Here is a 16,828-nt window from a genome sequence, read left to right on the forward strand (position 1 = left end):
ACCCTCAGAAACTAGAGTAGCTTCAGTGTGGACCCTGATTTGCTCTGGGCACACTGTTGATCCCACTTGGAGACTAGCCATACCAGTGTTACCTGGATGGGAGTTTGGAGTGGAACCTTTCTTGGGACAGGCCTTGTCTCCAGTTTGGTGTCCATGCTGTTTACAGCTATGACACCAGGCCTTTTTGGGATCAAAGTTTTTACCCTTGTACCCATTGTTTTGTGAAGAGGCTCTGGGCCCACCCTCCTGTGCAGGTTTTTGGGGGCCTGTAGAAGACTCTTTACTATTTTTAGTTTTGGTTGTCTCATCACCCTTCTGCTGGGGAGTCTTTGTGACCCCTTTCTTTTGGTCACCCCCTGTTGAAGTCTTGGACACCCTTGTCTTGACCCAATGGTCCGCCTTCTTTCCCAATTCTTGGGGAGAAATTGGTCCTAGGTCTACCAGATGCTGATGCAGTTTATCATTGAAACAATTACTTAACAGGTGTTCTTTCACAAATAAATTGTACAGCCCATCATAATTACTTACACCACTGCCTTGAATCCAACCATCTAGTGTTTTCACTGAGTAGTCAACAAAGTCAACCCAGGTCTGGCTCGAGGATTTTTGAGCCCCCCTGAACCTAATCCTGTACTCCTCAGTGGAGAATCCAAAGCCCTCAATCAGGGTACCCTTCATGAGGTCATAAGATTCTGCATCTTGTCCAGAGAGTGTGAGGAGTCTATCCCTACACTTTCCTGTGAACATTTCCCAAAGGAGAGCACCCCAGTGAGATCTGTTCACTTTTCTGGTTACACAAGCCCTCTCAAAAGCTGTGAACCATTTGGTGATGTCATCACCATCTTCATATTTAGTTACAATCCCTTTGGGGATTTTCAACATGTCAGGAGAATCTCTGACCCTATTTATGTTGCTGCCACCATTGATGGGTCCTAGGCCCATCTCTTGTCTTTCCCTCTCTATGGCTAGGATCTGTCTTTCCAAAGCCAATCTTTTGGCCATCCTGGCTAACTGGATGTCCTCTTCACTGGAGTTATCCTCAGTGATTTCAGAGTTGTTGGTCCCTCCTGTGAGGGAACCAGCATCTCTGACTATTATTTGTGGAGTCAGGGCTTGAGAAGCCCTGCTCTCCCTAAGTAGGACTGGAGGGGGGGAATTTCCCTCCAAGTCACTATCTTCATCCTCTGAGTTGCCATCCTCAGAGGGGTTGGCCTTTTCAAACTCTGCCAAAAGCTCCTGGAGCTGTACTTTGGTAGGTTTGGGGCCCATTGCTATTTTCTTTAGTTTACAGAGTGACCTTAGCTCTCTCATCTGTAGATGGAGGTAAGGTGTGGTGTCGAGTTCCACCACATTCACATCTGTGCTAGACATTATGCTTCTAAAAGTTGGAATACTTTTTAAGAAACTAAAACTGGTTCTAGAATCTAATTCAAACTTTTACAAACTTTTAAACTCTAAAAGAAATGCTAAACAGGATCTAACACAAGGCCCTAGCAGGTCTTTTAAGAATTTAGAAAACTTTTCAAATTGCAAAAATCAATTTCTAATGACAATTTTGGAATTTGTCGTGTGATCAGGTATTGGCTGAGTAGTCCAGCAAATGCAAAGTCTTGTACCCCACCGCTGATCCACCAATGTAGGAAGTTGGCTCTGTATGTGCTATTTCAAAGTAAGGAATAGCATGCACAGAGTCCAAGGGTTCCCCTTAGAGGTAAAATAGTGGTAAAAATAGATAATACTAATGCTCTATTTTGTGGTAGTGTGGTCGAGCAGTAGGCTTATCCAAGGAGTAGTGTTAAGCATTTGTTGTACATACACATAGACAATAAATGAGGTACACACACTCAGAGACAAATCCAGCCAATAGGTTTTTATATAGAAAAATATCTTTTCTTAGTTTATTTTAAGAACCACAGGTTCAAATTCTACATGTAATATCTCATTCGAAAGGTATTGCAGGTAAGTACTTTAGGAACTTCAAATCATCAAAATTGCATGTATACTTTTCAAGTTATTGACAAATAGCTGTTTTAAAAGTGGACACTTAGTGCAATTTTCACAGTTCCTAGGGGAGGTAAGTTTTGATTAGTTTTACCAGGTAAGTAAGACACTTACAGGGTTCAGTTCTTGGTCCAAGGTAGCCCACCGTTGGGGGTTCAGAGCAACCCCAAAGTCACCACACCAGCAGCTCAGGGCCGGTCAGGTGCAGAGTTCAAAGTGGTGCCCAAAACACATAGGCTAGAATGGAGAGAAGGGGGTGCCCCGGTTCCGGTCTGCTTGCAGGTAAGTACCCGCGTCTTCGGAGGGCAGACCAGGGGGGTTTTGTAGGGCACCGGGGGGGACACGAGTCCACACAGAAATTTCACCCTCAGAAGCGCGGGGGCGGCCGGGTGCAGTGTAGAAACAAGCGTCGGGTTCGCAATGTTAGTCTACGAGAGATCTCGGGATCTCTTCAGCGCTGCAGGCAGGTAAGGGGGGGGTTCCTCGGGGAAACCTCCACTTGGGCAAGGGAGAGGGACTCCTGGGGGTCACTTCTCCAGTGAAAGTCCGGTCCTTCAGGTCCTGGGGGCTGCGGGTGCAGGGTCTCTCCCAGGCGTCGGGACTTTAGGTTCAAAGAGTCGCGGTCAGGGGAAGCCTCGGGATTCCCTCTGCAGGCGGCGCTGTGGGGGCTCAGGGGGGACAGGTTTTGGTACTCACAGAATCAGAGTAGTCCTGGGGTCCCTCCTGAGGTGTCGGATCGCCACCAGCCGAGTCGGGGTCGCCGGGTGCAGTGTTGCAAGTCTCACGCTTCTTGCGGGGAGCTTGCAGGGTTCTTTAAAGTTGCTGGAAACAAAGTTGCAGCTTTTCTTGGAGCAGGTCCGCTGTCCTCGGGAGTTTCTTGTCTTTTCGAAGCAGGGGCAGTCCTCAGAGGATGTCGAGGTCGCTGGTCCCTTCGGAAGGCGTCGCTGGAGCAGGATCTTTGGAAGGCAGGAGACAGGCCGGTGAGTTTCTGGAGCCAAGGCAGTTGTCGTCTTCTGGTCTTCCGCTGCAGGGGTTTTCAGCTGGGCAGTCCTTCTTCTTGTTGCAGGAATCTAATTTTCTAGGGTTCAGGGTAGCCCTTAAATACTAAATTTAAGGGCGTGTTTAGGTCTGGGGGGTTAGTAGCCAATGGCTACTAGCCCTGAGGGTGGGTACACCCTCTTTGTGCCTCCTCCCAAGGGGAGGGGGTCACAATCCTAACCCTATTGGGGGAATCCTCCATCTGCAAGATGGAGGATTTCTAAAAGTTAGAGTCACCTCAGCTCAGGACACCTTAGGGGCTGTCCTGACTGGCCAGTGACTCCTCCTTGTTATTCTCATTATTTTCTCCGGCCTTGCCGCCAAAAGTGGGGCCTGGCCGGAGGGGGCGGGCAACTCCACTAGCTGGAGTGTCCTGCTGGGTTGGCACAAAGGAGGTGAGCCTTTGAGGCTCACCGCCAGGTGTGACAATTCCTGCCTGGGAGAGGTGTTAGCATCTCCACCCAGTGCAGGCTTTGTTACTGGCCTCAGAGTGACAAAGGCACTCTCCCCATGGGGCCAGCAACATGTCTCGGTTTGTGGCAGGCTGCTAGAACTAGTCAGCCTACACAGATAGTCGGTTAAGTTTCAGGGGGCACCTCTAAGGTGCCCTCTGTGGTGTATTTTACAATAAAATGTACACTGGCATCAGTGTGCATTTATTGTGCTGAGAAGTTTGATACCAAACTTCCCAGTTTTCAGTGTAGCCATTATGGCGCTGTGGAGTTCGTGTTTGACAGACTCCCAGACCATATACTCTTATGGCTACCCTGCACTTACAATGTCTAAGGTTTTGTTTAGACACTGTAGGGGTACCATGCTCATGCACTGGTACCCTCACCTATGGTATAGTGCACCCTGCCTTAGGGCTGTAAGGCCTGCTAGAGGGGTGTCTTACCTATACTGCATAGGCAGTGAGAGGCTGGCATGGCACCCTGAGGGGAGTGCCATGTCGACTTACTCGTTTTGTCCTCACTAGCACACACAAGCTGGCAAGCAGTGTGTCTGTGCTGAGTGAGAGGTCTCCAGGGTGGCATAAGACATGCTGCAACCCTTAGAGACCTTCCTTGGCATCAGGGCCCTTGGTACTAGAAGTACCAGTTACAAGGGACTTATCTGGATGCCAGGGTCTGCCAATTGTGGATACAAAAGTACAGGTTAGGGAAAGAACACTGGTGCTGGGGCCTGGTTAGCAGGCCTCAGCACACTTTCAATTGTAAACATAGCATCAGCAAAGGCAAAAAGTCAGGGGGCAACCATGCCAAGGAGGCATTTCCTTACAACTAATAGCTCTGAATAATTATGAACGCACCAGCTCTTTCACCAGATCATAGCATAATCTATTTTAATCCATTCAGTCTGTGACATCCTTAACATAATGAGCAAAGCTATTAACATTTGTTATGTGTACATATGGTCTGGTGGTAATGGACAATAATAAAGAATGTTGCCAAATCCAGATTAGTTGGATCAATAAAGGGAGACCAATGTCATAAAATTGCAGATATCCAGCGCATGCAAATGTTCCAAACATTAGGCAAGTTGAACCTCAAGCAAAGCTTTAACAAAAACTATTTATTTTAAGGTGTAGTAAGAAATTTTAAAACAGACTGTATACTGCGTGTAAAATCAAAAGTTGTAATACTATTTTTGAAACCTCCTCTATCCTTCATAATGGCATGGTGAAAAACTTGCATTTACCTGAGGTCCTGCACAGCTGATCTTACAAACAGCACAATAATGGATCTGAGGTGGTTTCGGAGGTTGTTTTGGTTTCAGCTGCTTATTCTGGAATGGTGTTTTTTTTGTAAAGGTACTGCCGGTCCATGCAGCAGTTGCCGCGGCAGCAGCAGCAGCTACTGCTTGCTTCTGATGTTGTTGCTGTTGTTGATAATAATTTGATGCAGCAGAGTAAACCGCTGCTTCATAGCCAGAGTAAGCAGCGCCTGAAGAAAAGCACAACCATGATTCAATTATCTAAAGACGACAATTTAACAATTATCAAGATTGAGACTTTAAAAATCTGCTTAAGAATACGTACGCACTGCAGCCTGATTTATCAGCTGTTATCTACATTTTAAAAAAATGGTTATGTTTTTAACTCTTCGACTTGTATTAATTTGTGTGTGAGGAGCGCCAGGAGGTATCCAACTACAGTGTATTTGTATTCACAATCTACATTTACTAACCTTTAAAATTATGGCTAAGCTAATACAAACATACAAATCCTGTTGTATTCACGGATGGAGGATATCGCTGGGAAAAAAGTTAAAGTGGTGTTATGGTTCCACATTAAAACCCCTGAAATGTCAGTTATGGGCAGCTACTGAAATCAAAACTCACCCATACGTCGCCAACTGGGCAGTGGATCTAACCCTTCACCAAAGATGTTCAGACCCTGTATTTAACCACCTGTGTGTTCCACCTCCCACCGCACACATCCTTTTATGTGCACCCATCTGCGTTGCTTCTAGCTTTCATGTTATGGCTGGACGCAAAGGTCCAGCATATGGGCAGACCTTGCACACAACTGCTGTTGAGTCTGGTAATGCGTTTTACTGTGAGAGCTGTGGAACTCCCCATTAAAAAGCTAGAATTGGTTAGAAAGGCATACTGTAATTAAGTTGCTTACTCCCCTTACGGCATTCCGATAATGGCAATGTGGCTTTTGATATTGCAGTAACTGCTGTTATTGCCTCAACTGGAATTATTATTAATATTCATGAACATGCTGATGCTTGTTCACACATACTATTCTTATAATATTTTTTAGCTATACAGCTTTTGAGTGTCAGCTTAGGGCCTCATTTGTGCTTTTCAGTCCCTCTGGAGCATACATAATGTATAACTGTAAAGAAATGGCTCCCTGTTGCAGTTACCTCCCACTTTTTGCCTGATACTGATGCTGACTTGACTGAGAAGTGTGCTGGGACCCTGCTAACCAGGCCCCAGCACCAGTGTTCCTTCACCTAAAATGTACCATTGTCTCCACAATTGGCACACCCTGGCATCCAGATAAGTCCCTTGTAACTGGTACCCCTGGTACCAAGGGCCCTGATGCCAGGGAAGGTCTCTAAGGGCTGCAGCATGTATTATGCCACCCTAGGGACCCCTCACTCAGCACAGACACACTGCTTGCCAGCTTGTGTGTGCTGATGGGGAGAAAATGACTAAGTCGACATGGCACTCCCCTCAGGGTGCCATGCCAACCTCCCACTGCCTGTGGCATAGGTAAGTCACCCCTCTAGTAGGCCTTACAGCCCTAAGGCAGGGTGCACTATACCACAGGTGAGGGCATATGTGCATGAGCACTATGCCCCTACAGTGTCTAAGCAAAACCTTAGACATTGTAAGTGCAGGGTAGCCATAAGAGTATATGGGCTGGGAGTCTGTCAAAAACGAACTCCACAGCTCCATAATGGCTACACTGAATACTGGGAAGTTTAGTATCAAACTTCTCAGAATAATAAACCCACACTGATGCCAGTGTTGGATTTATTAAAAAAATGCACACAGAGGGCATCTTAGAGATACCCCCTGTATTTTACCCAATTGTTCAGTGCAGGACTGACTGGTCTGTGCCAGCCTGCTGCTGAGAGACGAGTGTCTGACCTCATGCGGTGAGAGCCTTTGTGCTCTCTGAGGACAGAAACAAAGCCTGCTCTGGGTGGAGGTGCTTCACACCTCCCCCCTGCAGGAACTGTAACACCTAGCAGTGAGCTTCAAAGGCTCAAGCTTCGTGTTACAATGCCCCAGGGCACTCCAGCTAGTGGAGATGCCCGCCCCCTGGACACAGCCCCCACTTTTGGCGGCAAGTCCAGGAGAGATAATGAGAAAAACCAGGAGGAGTCACTGACCAGTCAGGACAGCCCCTAAGGTGTCCTGAGCTGAGGTGACTCTGACTTTTAGAAATCCTCCATCTTGTAGAAGGAGGATTCCCCCAATAGGATTAGGGATGTGACCCCCTCCCCTTGGGAGGAGGCACAAAGAGGGTGTACCCACCCTCAGGGCTAGTAGCCATTGGCTACTAACCCCCCCAGACCTAAACACGCCCTTAAATTTAGTATTTAAGGGCTCTCCCTGAACCTAGAAACTAGATTCCTGAAACTACAAGAAGAAGAGGACTGCTGAGCTGAAAAACCCCTGCAGAGGAAGAACAGAAGACACCAACTGCTTTGGCCCCAGACATACCGGCCTGTCTCCTGCCTTCCAAAGAAACCTGCTCCAGCGACGCTTTCCAAGGGACCAGCGACCTCTGAATCCTCGGAGGACTGCCCTGCTTCAAGAAAGACAAGAAACTCCCGAGGACAGCGGCACTGCTCCAAAAGAACTGCAACTTTGTTTCAAGGAGCAGATTTAAAGACCCCTGCAACTCCCCGCAAGAAGCGTGAGACTTGCAACACTGCACCCGGCGACCCCGACTCGACTGGTGGAGAAACAACGCTTCAGGGAGGACCCTCCGGCGACTCTACGACTGTGAGTAACCAAAGTTGTCCCCCCTGAACCCCCACAGCGACGCCTGCAGAGGGAATCCCGAGGAACCCCCTGACCGCGACTGCCTGAACTCCATTTCCCGACGGCTGGAAAAGACCCTGCACCCGCAGCCCCCAGCACCTAAAGGAACGGAACTCCTGTGCAGGAGTGACCCCCCAGGAGGCCCTCTCCCTTGCCCAGGTGGTGGCTACCCCGAGGAGCCCCCCCTGGCCTGCCTGCAACGCTGAAGAGATCCCTTGATCTCTCATTGAAAACCATTACAAACCTGACGCGTGTTTGCACACTGCACCCGGCCGCCCCCGCGCTGCTGAGGGTGTACTTTTTGTGCTGACCTGTGTCCCCCCCGGTGCCCTACAAAACCCCCCTGGTCTGCCCTCCGAAGACGCGGGTACTTACCTGCTGGCAGACCGGAACCGGGGCACCCCCTTCTCTCCATTCTAGCCTATGTGTTTTGGGCACCACTTTGAACTCTGCACCTGACCGGCCCTGAGCTGCTGGTGTGGTAACTTTGGGGTTGCTCTGAACCCCCAACGGTGGGCTACCTTGGACCAAGAACTGAACCCTGTAAGTGTCTTACTTACCTGGTAAAACTAACAAAAACTTACCTCCCCCAGGAACTGTGAAAATTGCACTGTGTCCACTTTTAAAGTAGCTAATTGTCAATAACTTGAAAAGTATACATGCAATTGAAATGATTCAAAGTTCCTAATGTACTTACCTGCAATACCTTTCAAACAAGATATTACATGTTCAATTTGAACCTGTGGTTCTTAAAATAAACTAAGAAAATATATTTTTCTATAACAAAACCTATTGGCTGGATTTGTCTCTGAGTGTGTGTACCTCATTTATTGTCTATGTGTATGTACAACAAATGCTTAACACTACTCCTTGGATAAGCCTACTGCTCGACCACACTACCACAAAATAGAGCATTAGTATTATCTATTTTTACCACTATCTTACCTCTAAGGGGAACCCTTGGACTCTGTGCATGCTATTCCTTACTTTGAAATAGCACATACAGAGCCAACTTCCTACAATTACCAAGCACTGAGAAGATCAGGGTTTCTGCTACACGTCCAGATCCAGTTGAGTTCAACACAGTGTAAAGAAATGGCTCCCTGTTGCAGTTACCCCCCACTTTTTGCCTGATACTGATGCAGACTTGACTGAGAAGTGTGCTGGGACCCTGCTAACCAGGCCCCAGCACCAGTGTTCTTTCACCTAAAATGTACCATTGTTTCCACAATTGGCACACCCTGGCATCCAGGTAAGTCCCTTGTAACTGGTACCCCTGGTACCAAGGGCCCTGATGCCAGGGAAGGTCTCTAAGGGCTGCAGTATATCTTATGCCACCCTGGGGACCCCTCACCCAGCACAGACACCCTGCTTGCCAGCTTGTGTGTGCTAGTGGGGATAAAATGACTAAGTCGACATGGCACTCCCCTCACGGTGCCATGCCAACCTCACACTCTCTGTGGCATAGGTAAGTCACCCCTCTAGCAGGCCTTACAGCCCTAAGGCAGGGTGTACTATACCACAGGTGAGGGCATAGGTGCATGAGCACTATGCCCCTACAGTGTCTAAGCAAAACCTTAGACATTGTAAGTGCAGGGTAGCCATAAGAGTATATGGGCTGGGAGTCTGTCAAAAACGAACTCCACAGCTCCATAATGGCTACACTGAATACTGGGAAGTTTAGTATCAAACTTCTCAGAATAATAAACCCACACTGATGCCAGTGTTGGATTTATAAAAAAAAATGCACACAGAGGGCATCTTAGAGATGTCCCTTGTATTTTACCCAATTGTTCAGTGCAGGACTGACTGGTCTATGCCAGCCTGCTGCTGAGAGACGAGTTTCTGACCCCATGTGGTGAGGGCCTTTGTGCTCTCCGAGGACAGAAACAAAAGCCTGCTCTGGTTGGAGGTGCTTCACACCTCCCCCTGCAGGAACTGTAACACCTAGCAGTGAGCCTCAAAGGCTCAGGCTTCGTGTTACAATGCCCCAGGGCACTCCAGCTAGTGGAGATGCCCGCCCCCTGGACACAGCCCCCACTTTTGGTGGCAAGTCCAGGAGAGATAATGAGAAAAACAAGGAGGAGTCACTGACCAGTCAGGACAGCCCCTAAGGTGCCCTGAGGTGACTCTGACTTTTAGAAATCCTCCATCTTGCAGATGGAGGATTCCCCCAATAGGGATAGGAATGTGACCCCCTCCCTCAGGGAGGAGGCACAAAGAGGGTGTAGCCACCCTCAAGGACAGTAGCCATTGGCTACTGCCCTCCCAGACCTAAACACACCCCTAAATTCAGTATTTAGGGGCACCCCAGAACCTAGATTCCTGCAACCTAAGAAGAAGAGGACTAACTGCTAAGCTGAAAAACCCTGCAGAGAAGACGGAGACACCAACTGCTTTGGCCCCAGCTCTACCGGCCTGTCTCCCTACTTCTAAAGACACTGCTCCAGCGACGCTTTCCCCAGGGACCAGCGACCTCTGAATCCTCAGAGGACTGCCCTGCTCTAGAAGGACCAAGAACTCCAGAGGACAGCGGCTCTGTTCACCCAAGACTGCAACTTTGTTTCCAAAGGAGCAACTTTAAAACCACTGCGTTTCCCGCCGGAAGCGTGAAACTTGCTACTCTGCACCCGACGCCCCCGGCTCGACTTGTGGAGAAACAACACTTCAGGGAGGACTCCCCGGCGACTACGAGACTGAGTAGCCAGAGTTGCCCCCTCTGAGCCCCCACAGCGACGCCTGCAGAGGGAATCCCGAGGCTCCCCCTGACCGCGACTGCCTGCTTCCCAGATCCCGACGCCTGGTAAAGACTCTGCACCCGCAGCCCCCAGGACCTGAAAGATCAGAACTCCAGTCAGGAGTGACCCCCAGGAGGCCCTCTCCCTTGCCCAGGTGGTGGCTACCCCGAGGAGCCCCCCCCTTGCCTGCCTGCATCGCTGAAGAGACCCCTTGGTCTCCCATTGGAAACTAGACGTGTGTTTGCACACTGCACCCGGCCGCCCCCGTGCTGCTGAGGGTGTACTTTCTGTGCTAACTTGTGTCCCCCCCGGTGCCCTAAAAGACCCCCCTGGTCTGCCCTCCGAAGACGCGGGTACTTACCTGCTGGCAGATTGGAACCGGGGCACCCCCTTCTCCATTGAAGCCTATGCGTTTTGGGCACCACTTTGACCTCTGCACCTGACCGGCCCTGAGATGCTGGTGTGGTAACTTTGGGGTTGCTCTGAACCCTCAACGGTGGGCTACCTTGGACCCAAACTTAAACCCCGTAGGTGGTTTACTTACCTGCAAAAACTAACTAACTCTTACTCCCCCCAGGAACTGTTGAAAATTGCACTAAGTGTCTAGTTTTAAAATAGCTATATGTGATTTATTTGAAAACTGTGTATGCTATTTTGATTATTCAAAGTTCCTAAAGTACCTACCTGCAATACCTTTCATTTGAAGTATTACATGTAAAATTTGAACCTGTGGTTCTTAAAATAAACTAAGAAAATATATTTTTCTATACAAAAACCTATTGGCCTGGAATTGTCTCAGTGTGTGTTCCTCATTTATTGCCTGTGTGTGTACCACAAATGCTTAACACTACTCCTTTGATAAGCCTACTGTTCGACCACACTACTACAAAATAGAGCATTAGTATTATCTCTTTTTGCCACTATCTTACCTCTAAGGGGAACCCTTGGACTCTGTATGCACTATTTCAAAGTAAGGAATAGTATGCACAGAGCCAACTTCCTACACACAGCAATAAAGACATCCTCCTAGATAAGCTGTGTAGGAAGTTGGCTCTGTATGTGCTATTTCAAAGTAAGGAATAGCATGCACAGAGTCCAAGGGTTCCCCTTAGAGGTAAAATAGTGGTAAAAGAGATAATACTAATGCTCTATTTTGTGGTAGTGTGGTCGAGCAGTAGGCTTATCCAAGGAGTAGTGTTAAGCATTTGTTGTACATACACATAGACAATAAATGAGGTACACACACACAGAGACAAATCCAGCCAATAGGTTTTTGTATAGAAAAATATCTTTTCTTAGTTTATTTTAAGAACCACAGGTTCAAATTCTACATGTAATATCTCATTTGAAAGGTATTGCGGGTAAGTACTTTAGGAACTTTAAATCATAAAAATTGCATGTATACTTTTCAAGTTATTGACAAATAGCTGTTTTAAAAGTGGACACTTAGTGCAATTTTCACAGTTCCTAGGGGAGGTAAGTTTTGGTTAGTTTTACCAGGTAAGTAAGACACTTACAGGGTTCAGTTCTTGGTCCAAGGTAGCCCACCGTTGGGGGTTCAGAGCAACCCCAAAGTCACCACACCAGCAGCTCAGGGCCGGTCAGGTGCAGAGTTCAAAGTGGTGCCCAAAACACATAGGCTAGAATGGAGAGAAGGGGGTGCCCCGGTTCCTGTCTGCTTGCAGGTAAGTACCCGTGTCTTCGGAGGGCAGACCAGGGGGGTTTTGTAGGGCACCGGGGGGGACACAAGCCCACACAGAAATTTCACCCTCAGCAGCGCGGGGGCGGCCGGGTGCAGTGCAGAAACAAGCGTCGGGTTTGTAGTGTTAGTCTATGGGAGATCTCGGGATCTCTTCAGCGCTGCAGGCAGGCAAGGGGGGGGTTCCTCGGGGAAACCTCCACTTGGGCAAGGGAGAGGGACTCCTGGGGGTCACTTCTCCAGTGAAAGTCCGGTCCTTCAGGTCCTGGGGGCTGCGGGTGCAGGGTCTCTCCCAGGCGTCGGGACTTTAGGTTCAAAGAGTCGCGGTCAGGGGAAGCCTCGGGATTCCCTCTGCAGGCGGCGCTGGAGGGGCTGAGGGGGGACAGGTTTTTGTACTCACAGTCTTAGAGTAGTCCTGGGGTCCCTCCTGAGGTGTTGGATCGCCACCAGCCGAGTCGGGGTCGCCGGGTGCAGTGTTGCAAGTCTCACGCTTCTTGCGGGGAGCTTGCAGGGTTCTTTAAAGCTGCTGGAAACAAAGTTGCAGCTTTTCTTGGAGCAGGTCTGCTGTCCTCGGGAGTTTCTTGTCTTTTCGAAGCAGGGGCAGTCCTCAGAGGATGTCGAGGTCGCTGGTCCCTTTGGAAGGCGTCGCTGGAGCAGGATCTTTGGAAGGCAGGAGACAGGCCGGTGAGTTTCTGGAGCCAAGGCAGTTGTCTTCTGGTCTTCCTCTGCAGGGGTTTTCAGCTAGGCAGTCCTTCTTGTAGTTGCAGGAATCTAATTTTCTAGGGTTCAGGGTAGCCCTTAAATACTAAATTTAAGGGCGTGTTTAGGTCTGGGGGGTTAGTAGCCAATGGCTACTAGCCCTGAGGGTGGGTACACCCTCTTTGTGCCTCCTCCCAAGGGGAGGGGGTCACAATCCTAACCCTATTGGGGGAATCCTCCATCTGCAAGATGGAGGATTTCTAAAAGTCAGAGTCACCTCAGCTCAGGACACCTTAGGGGCTGTCCTGACTGGTCAGTGACTCCTCCTTGTTGCTTTCTTTGTTCCCTCCAGCCTTGCCGCCAAAAGTGGGGGCCGTGGCCGGACGGGGCGGGCAACTCCACTAAGCTGGAGTGCCCTGCTGGGCTGTGACAAAGGGGTGAGCCTTTGAGGCTCACCGCCAGGTGTCACAGCTCCTGCCTGGGGGAGGTGTTAGCATCTCCACCCAGTGCAGGCTTTGTTACTGGCCTCAGAGTGACAAAGGCACTCTCCCCATGGGGCCAGCAACATGTCTCTGGTGTGGCAGGCTGCTGGAACTAGTCAGCCTACACAGACAGTCGGTTAAGTTTCAGGGGGCACCTCTAAGGTGCCCTCTGTGGTGTATTTTACAATAAAGTGTACACTGGCATCAGTGTGCATTTATTGTGCTGAGAAGTTTGATACCAAACTTCCCAGTTTTCAGTGTAGCCATTATGGTGCTGTGGAGTTCGTGTTTGACAGACTCCCAGACCATATACTCTTATGGCTACCCTGCACTTACAATGTCTTAGGTTTTGTTTAGACACTGTAGGGGTACCATGCTCATGCACTGGTACCCTCACCTATGGTATAGTGCACCCTGCCTTAGGGCTGTAAGGCCTGCTAGAGGGGTGTCTTACCTATACTGCATAGGCAGTGAGAGGCTGGCATGGCACCCTGAGGGGAGTGCCATGTCGACTTACTCGTTTTGTCCTCACTAGCACACACAAGCTGACAAGCAGTGTGTCTGTGCTGAGTGAGAGGTCTCCAGGGTGGCATAAGACATGCTGCAGCCCTTAGAGACCTTCCTTGGCATCAGGGCCCTTGGTACTAGAAGTACCAGTTACAAGGGACTTATCTGGATGCCAGGGTCTGCCAATTGTGGATACAAAAGTACAGGTTAGGGAAAGAACACTGGTGCTGGGGCCTGGTTAGCAGGCCTCAGCACACTTTCAATTGTAAACATAGCATCAGCAAAGGCAAAAAGTCAGGGGGCAACCATGCCAAGGAGGCATTTCCTTACAAGCTGTGACAACATTAATAGGTCATCCAAATTTGCAAGAAACAGATTCACAGTATCTACAAGCTTCAGAGTTTCAAAAGCTACAGGGGTACTGCTCTGTGGTATCTCCAGCAGAATCTTGATTCTGGCCGCTTATCTCACTAGGACCCCTTGAAAGATAATCGTGATCAACTGGTGAAGCTTCCTGGTGATATGTTCGGGGAGATGGGGTATCTGTTCTCCAGGATAAGTCTGAGCTGGTATCGTACCCTGATGGCTAGGCCCAGAGTACTATGATGAGGGGTTTTGGGGGAGGTAGTCTTCCTCTTACAGAGGATTAATTTCTAAAATCTGGGACTGCAGATGATTCTTGATCCTGTTACAATAAAATATATGTTTTTATTCAGAATGTGTCTAGGATGTCAACACTGACGTTCGACGTACAACAGTGTCCTTCAATGTACAACATCTTAACAGCATACTTTTTGTTGCGTTCAAAACTATAATCTCAATGTTTATCAAGAATGCTTTTCTAAGTTTGTTGCTACTGCGTCTATTACTTACAGCTAATGGCATTAGTCCTAGTCCTCCTCCCTTGCCTTCCTTATTAAACAGTGAGGCCCCTTTGCCTCACCTACTCCTCCCTTCCCCTTTTAAAATCTCCCCCACCCAAACCCCACCCTGTACAGAAACAAGCCAAAGAGCAACTCAGTTGTCCTGTTCCAGGAGGGCGGGAGGGAACTGTAAGGAAGGTGAGGGAGTAGGACTAGGAGAAATACTGTTAACGGTTGAGTAATGGACGCATTACCCCCGTTCGTCCCTCCCCTTCCTTATTAACCAATGAGACATAGCAAGTAAGCATGAGTCTGAAAACTCATTTGCAACACAGAGACTTTAATCACATCCAGGTAGGACACAAAAACACCCCTATTCCTTCATAGAGGACAAAAACCTGTGCCCCAAAACCACCTCCAAACGTTCCAACTCAGCATTTCCACAGAAGGGTCCTGCAATTCAGCCACCGTAGCCGCCATACCATGAGTGGGAACGGTCCTGAATCCTCGGCGGCACCACCCCTTCAAAGCATAGGCCAGCAACACCATAGACCAGATCCAGCGACTCAAAGAAGCAGTAGAAGGCTTCCCCACTTTCCTAGGAGGACCAAAATTCACAAACAAGCAATCCCCCTTCAGAAAAGCAGCAACAACCTTCAGGTACCATAACAAAGCCCAAAGCACATCCACACAATGTTATCTGTCTTCCTCTCAGAGGAAGGGGACAAGCAAAAAGCAGGCAGGATCACCTCCTGCCAGGTGTGAAAAGCCGAATTCACCTTGGGGACAAAAGAGGGAACTGGAACAAGGACAACCTGATCTGGACAAATCTTGCAAAAAGGGATTTTGCAGGACAAAGCCGTACAACTCCCCCAAACGTTTGGCAGATGTAATAGCAACCAAGAAACAGGTTTTGAAAGTCAAATGTTTCAAATCAATTTCTTCCAGAGGCTCCAAGGGTAGACCAGACAAGATATCGAACACTAACTGGAGACGCAAACAAGTCCACAACCGGAAGACGCCACCTCCGCACCAGAAGAGTGAACAGAGATGGCAGAAGGGAACAATCCTTTGATTACGGATGACCCTGCTCAACAGATCTGCCTGGACATTGTCTACTCACCGAATGTAGAGGACCCGAAGAAATAGAACAGAAAATGTCCCATGCAATCAGATTCAGAGACCTGCCCCCCCCGTCTGTTGATGTATGTTTTGGTGATTAAAGTTGTCTGTTTGCACCAATACTGCGTTCCCCCTCAGGAGTGCCTGAAAGTGCACCAGTGCCAGAAAGTCCAAAACCCCTCCACCTGCTCTGAATCCAGGTAAGCCCCGCACCCAGAGAGCCTGGCATCGGTCATCACAACCACCGGAACCGGAGGAGACACAGGAACCCCCCTGCCGTAAATGAGATGGAACCAGCCATCAACTCAACTCCCAGCAAATGGACGCTGACATTAGAATCCTTGCCCCAAGATCACAAGAATCTGCAGACCAATGGGAGAGAATCCAGTTGACCAGACAGAGAATGAAATCTGGCCCTAGACCCCAGAAATACCACCGAAGCCAAGTGACCCTGCAGTCTTAACCATCGGAGAGCCCTGGGAGGCACCTGTATTAAAGCGCCCACGTGCTCCTGTAGGCAAAGCAACCTTCTTTCTGATACTGTCACCAACCACTGCAGAGTCCAAAAACGAGCCCCAATGAAAACCAAGTCCCGGGAGGGCTCCAAATCTGATTTCCCCTAGTTTATCAAAAATCCGTGACGCTGGAGGACCTGCAAGACTCTTGCCACATGAACCCATAACTGTGCCTCGCTGGGAGCCTATACCAAAAGATCGTCCAAGTAAGGATGTACGAAAACCCTCTCTGCATGAAGAAGAGACATCCAAGGTGTCAGCACCTTTATGAAAACCCTGGGAGAGGACTGGAGGACAAAAAGGAAGAACTGGAAATTATCGATTCCTATTTCAACCTGCAGCAATTTCCGAGAGGGTTCTCAAATAGGGACGTGGAGGTAGGTATCTTGCAGATCCAGAGACCCCAAAAAAATCCCCTAGGCCAATCAGAGGAATAATCGCCTGTACAGTCAACATTCTGAAATTATCTGTCCTGATCCAAGAATTCACCCGCTTGAGATCCAACACTGGGCGAAAACTCCCAGACATCTTTTGAACTAGAAACAGTATGGAATAAGACCCTCTTCCTCGTTCCCCCAGAGGCACTCTGGAGATGGCTCCTTTCAAAAAAAATTCCTGGACCCCCCGCTAGCAGGGCTGATCTCCTGACTCT

General features: G+C 48.9%; 1 protein-coding gene across 1 annotated transcript in view; it reads right to left on the reverse strand.

The window, feature by feature from the left end:
• The window catches only part of ZFR (zinc finger RNA binding protein), a 501,254-nt gene that overhangs the window by 338,856 nt on the left and 145,570 nt on the right, over positions 1 to 16,828 (reverse strand). The window contains exon 8 of the mRNA XM_069233188.1: positions 4,738 to 4,982. Within this exon, the coding sequence (XP_069089289.1) occupies positions 4,738 to 4,982 (245 nt within the window). The remainder of the gene's footprint in view (positions 1 to 4,737; positions 4,983 to 16,828) is intronic.

Source organism: Pleurodeles waltl, chromosome 1_1 (assembly GCF_031143425.1).
Source record: "Pleurodeles waltl isolate 20211129_DDA chromosome 1_1, aPleWal1.hap1.20221129, whole genome shotgun sequence".
Classification (NCBI taxonomy): Eukaryota; Metazoa; Chordata; class Amphibia; order Caudata; family Salamandridae; genus Pleurodeles; species Pleurodeles waltl.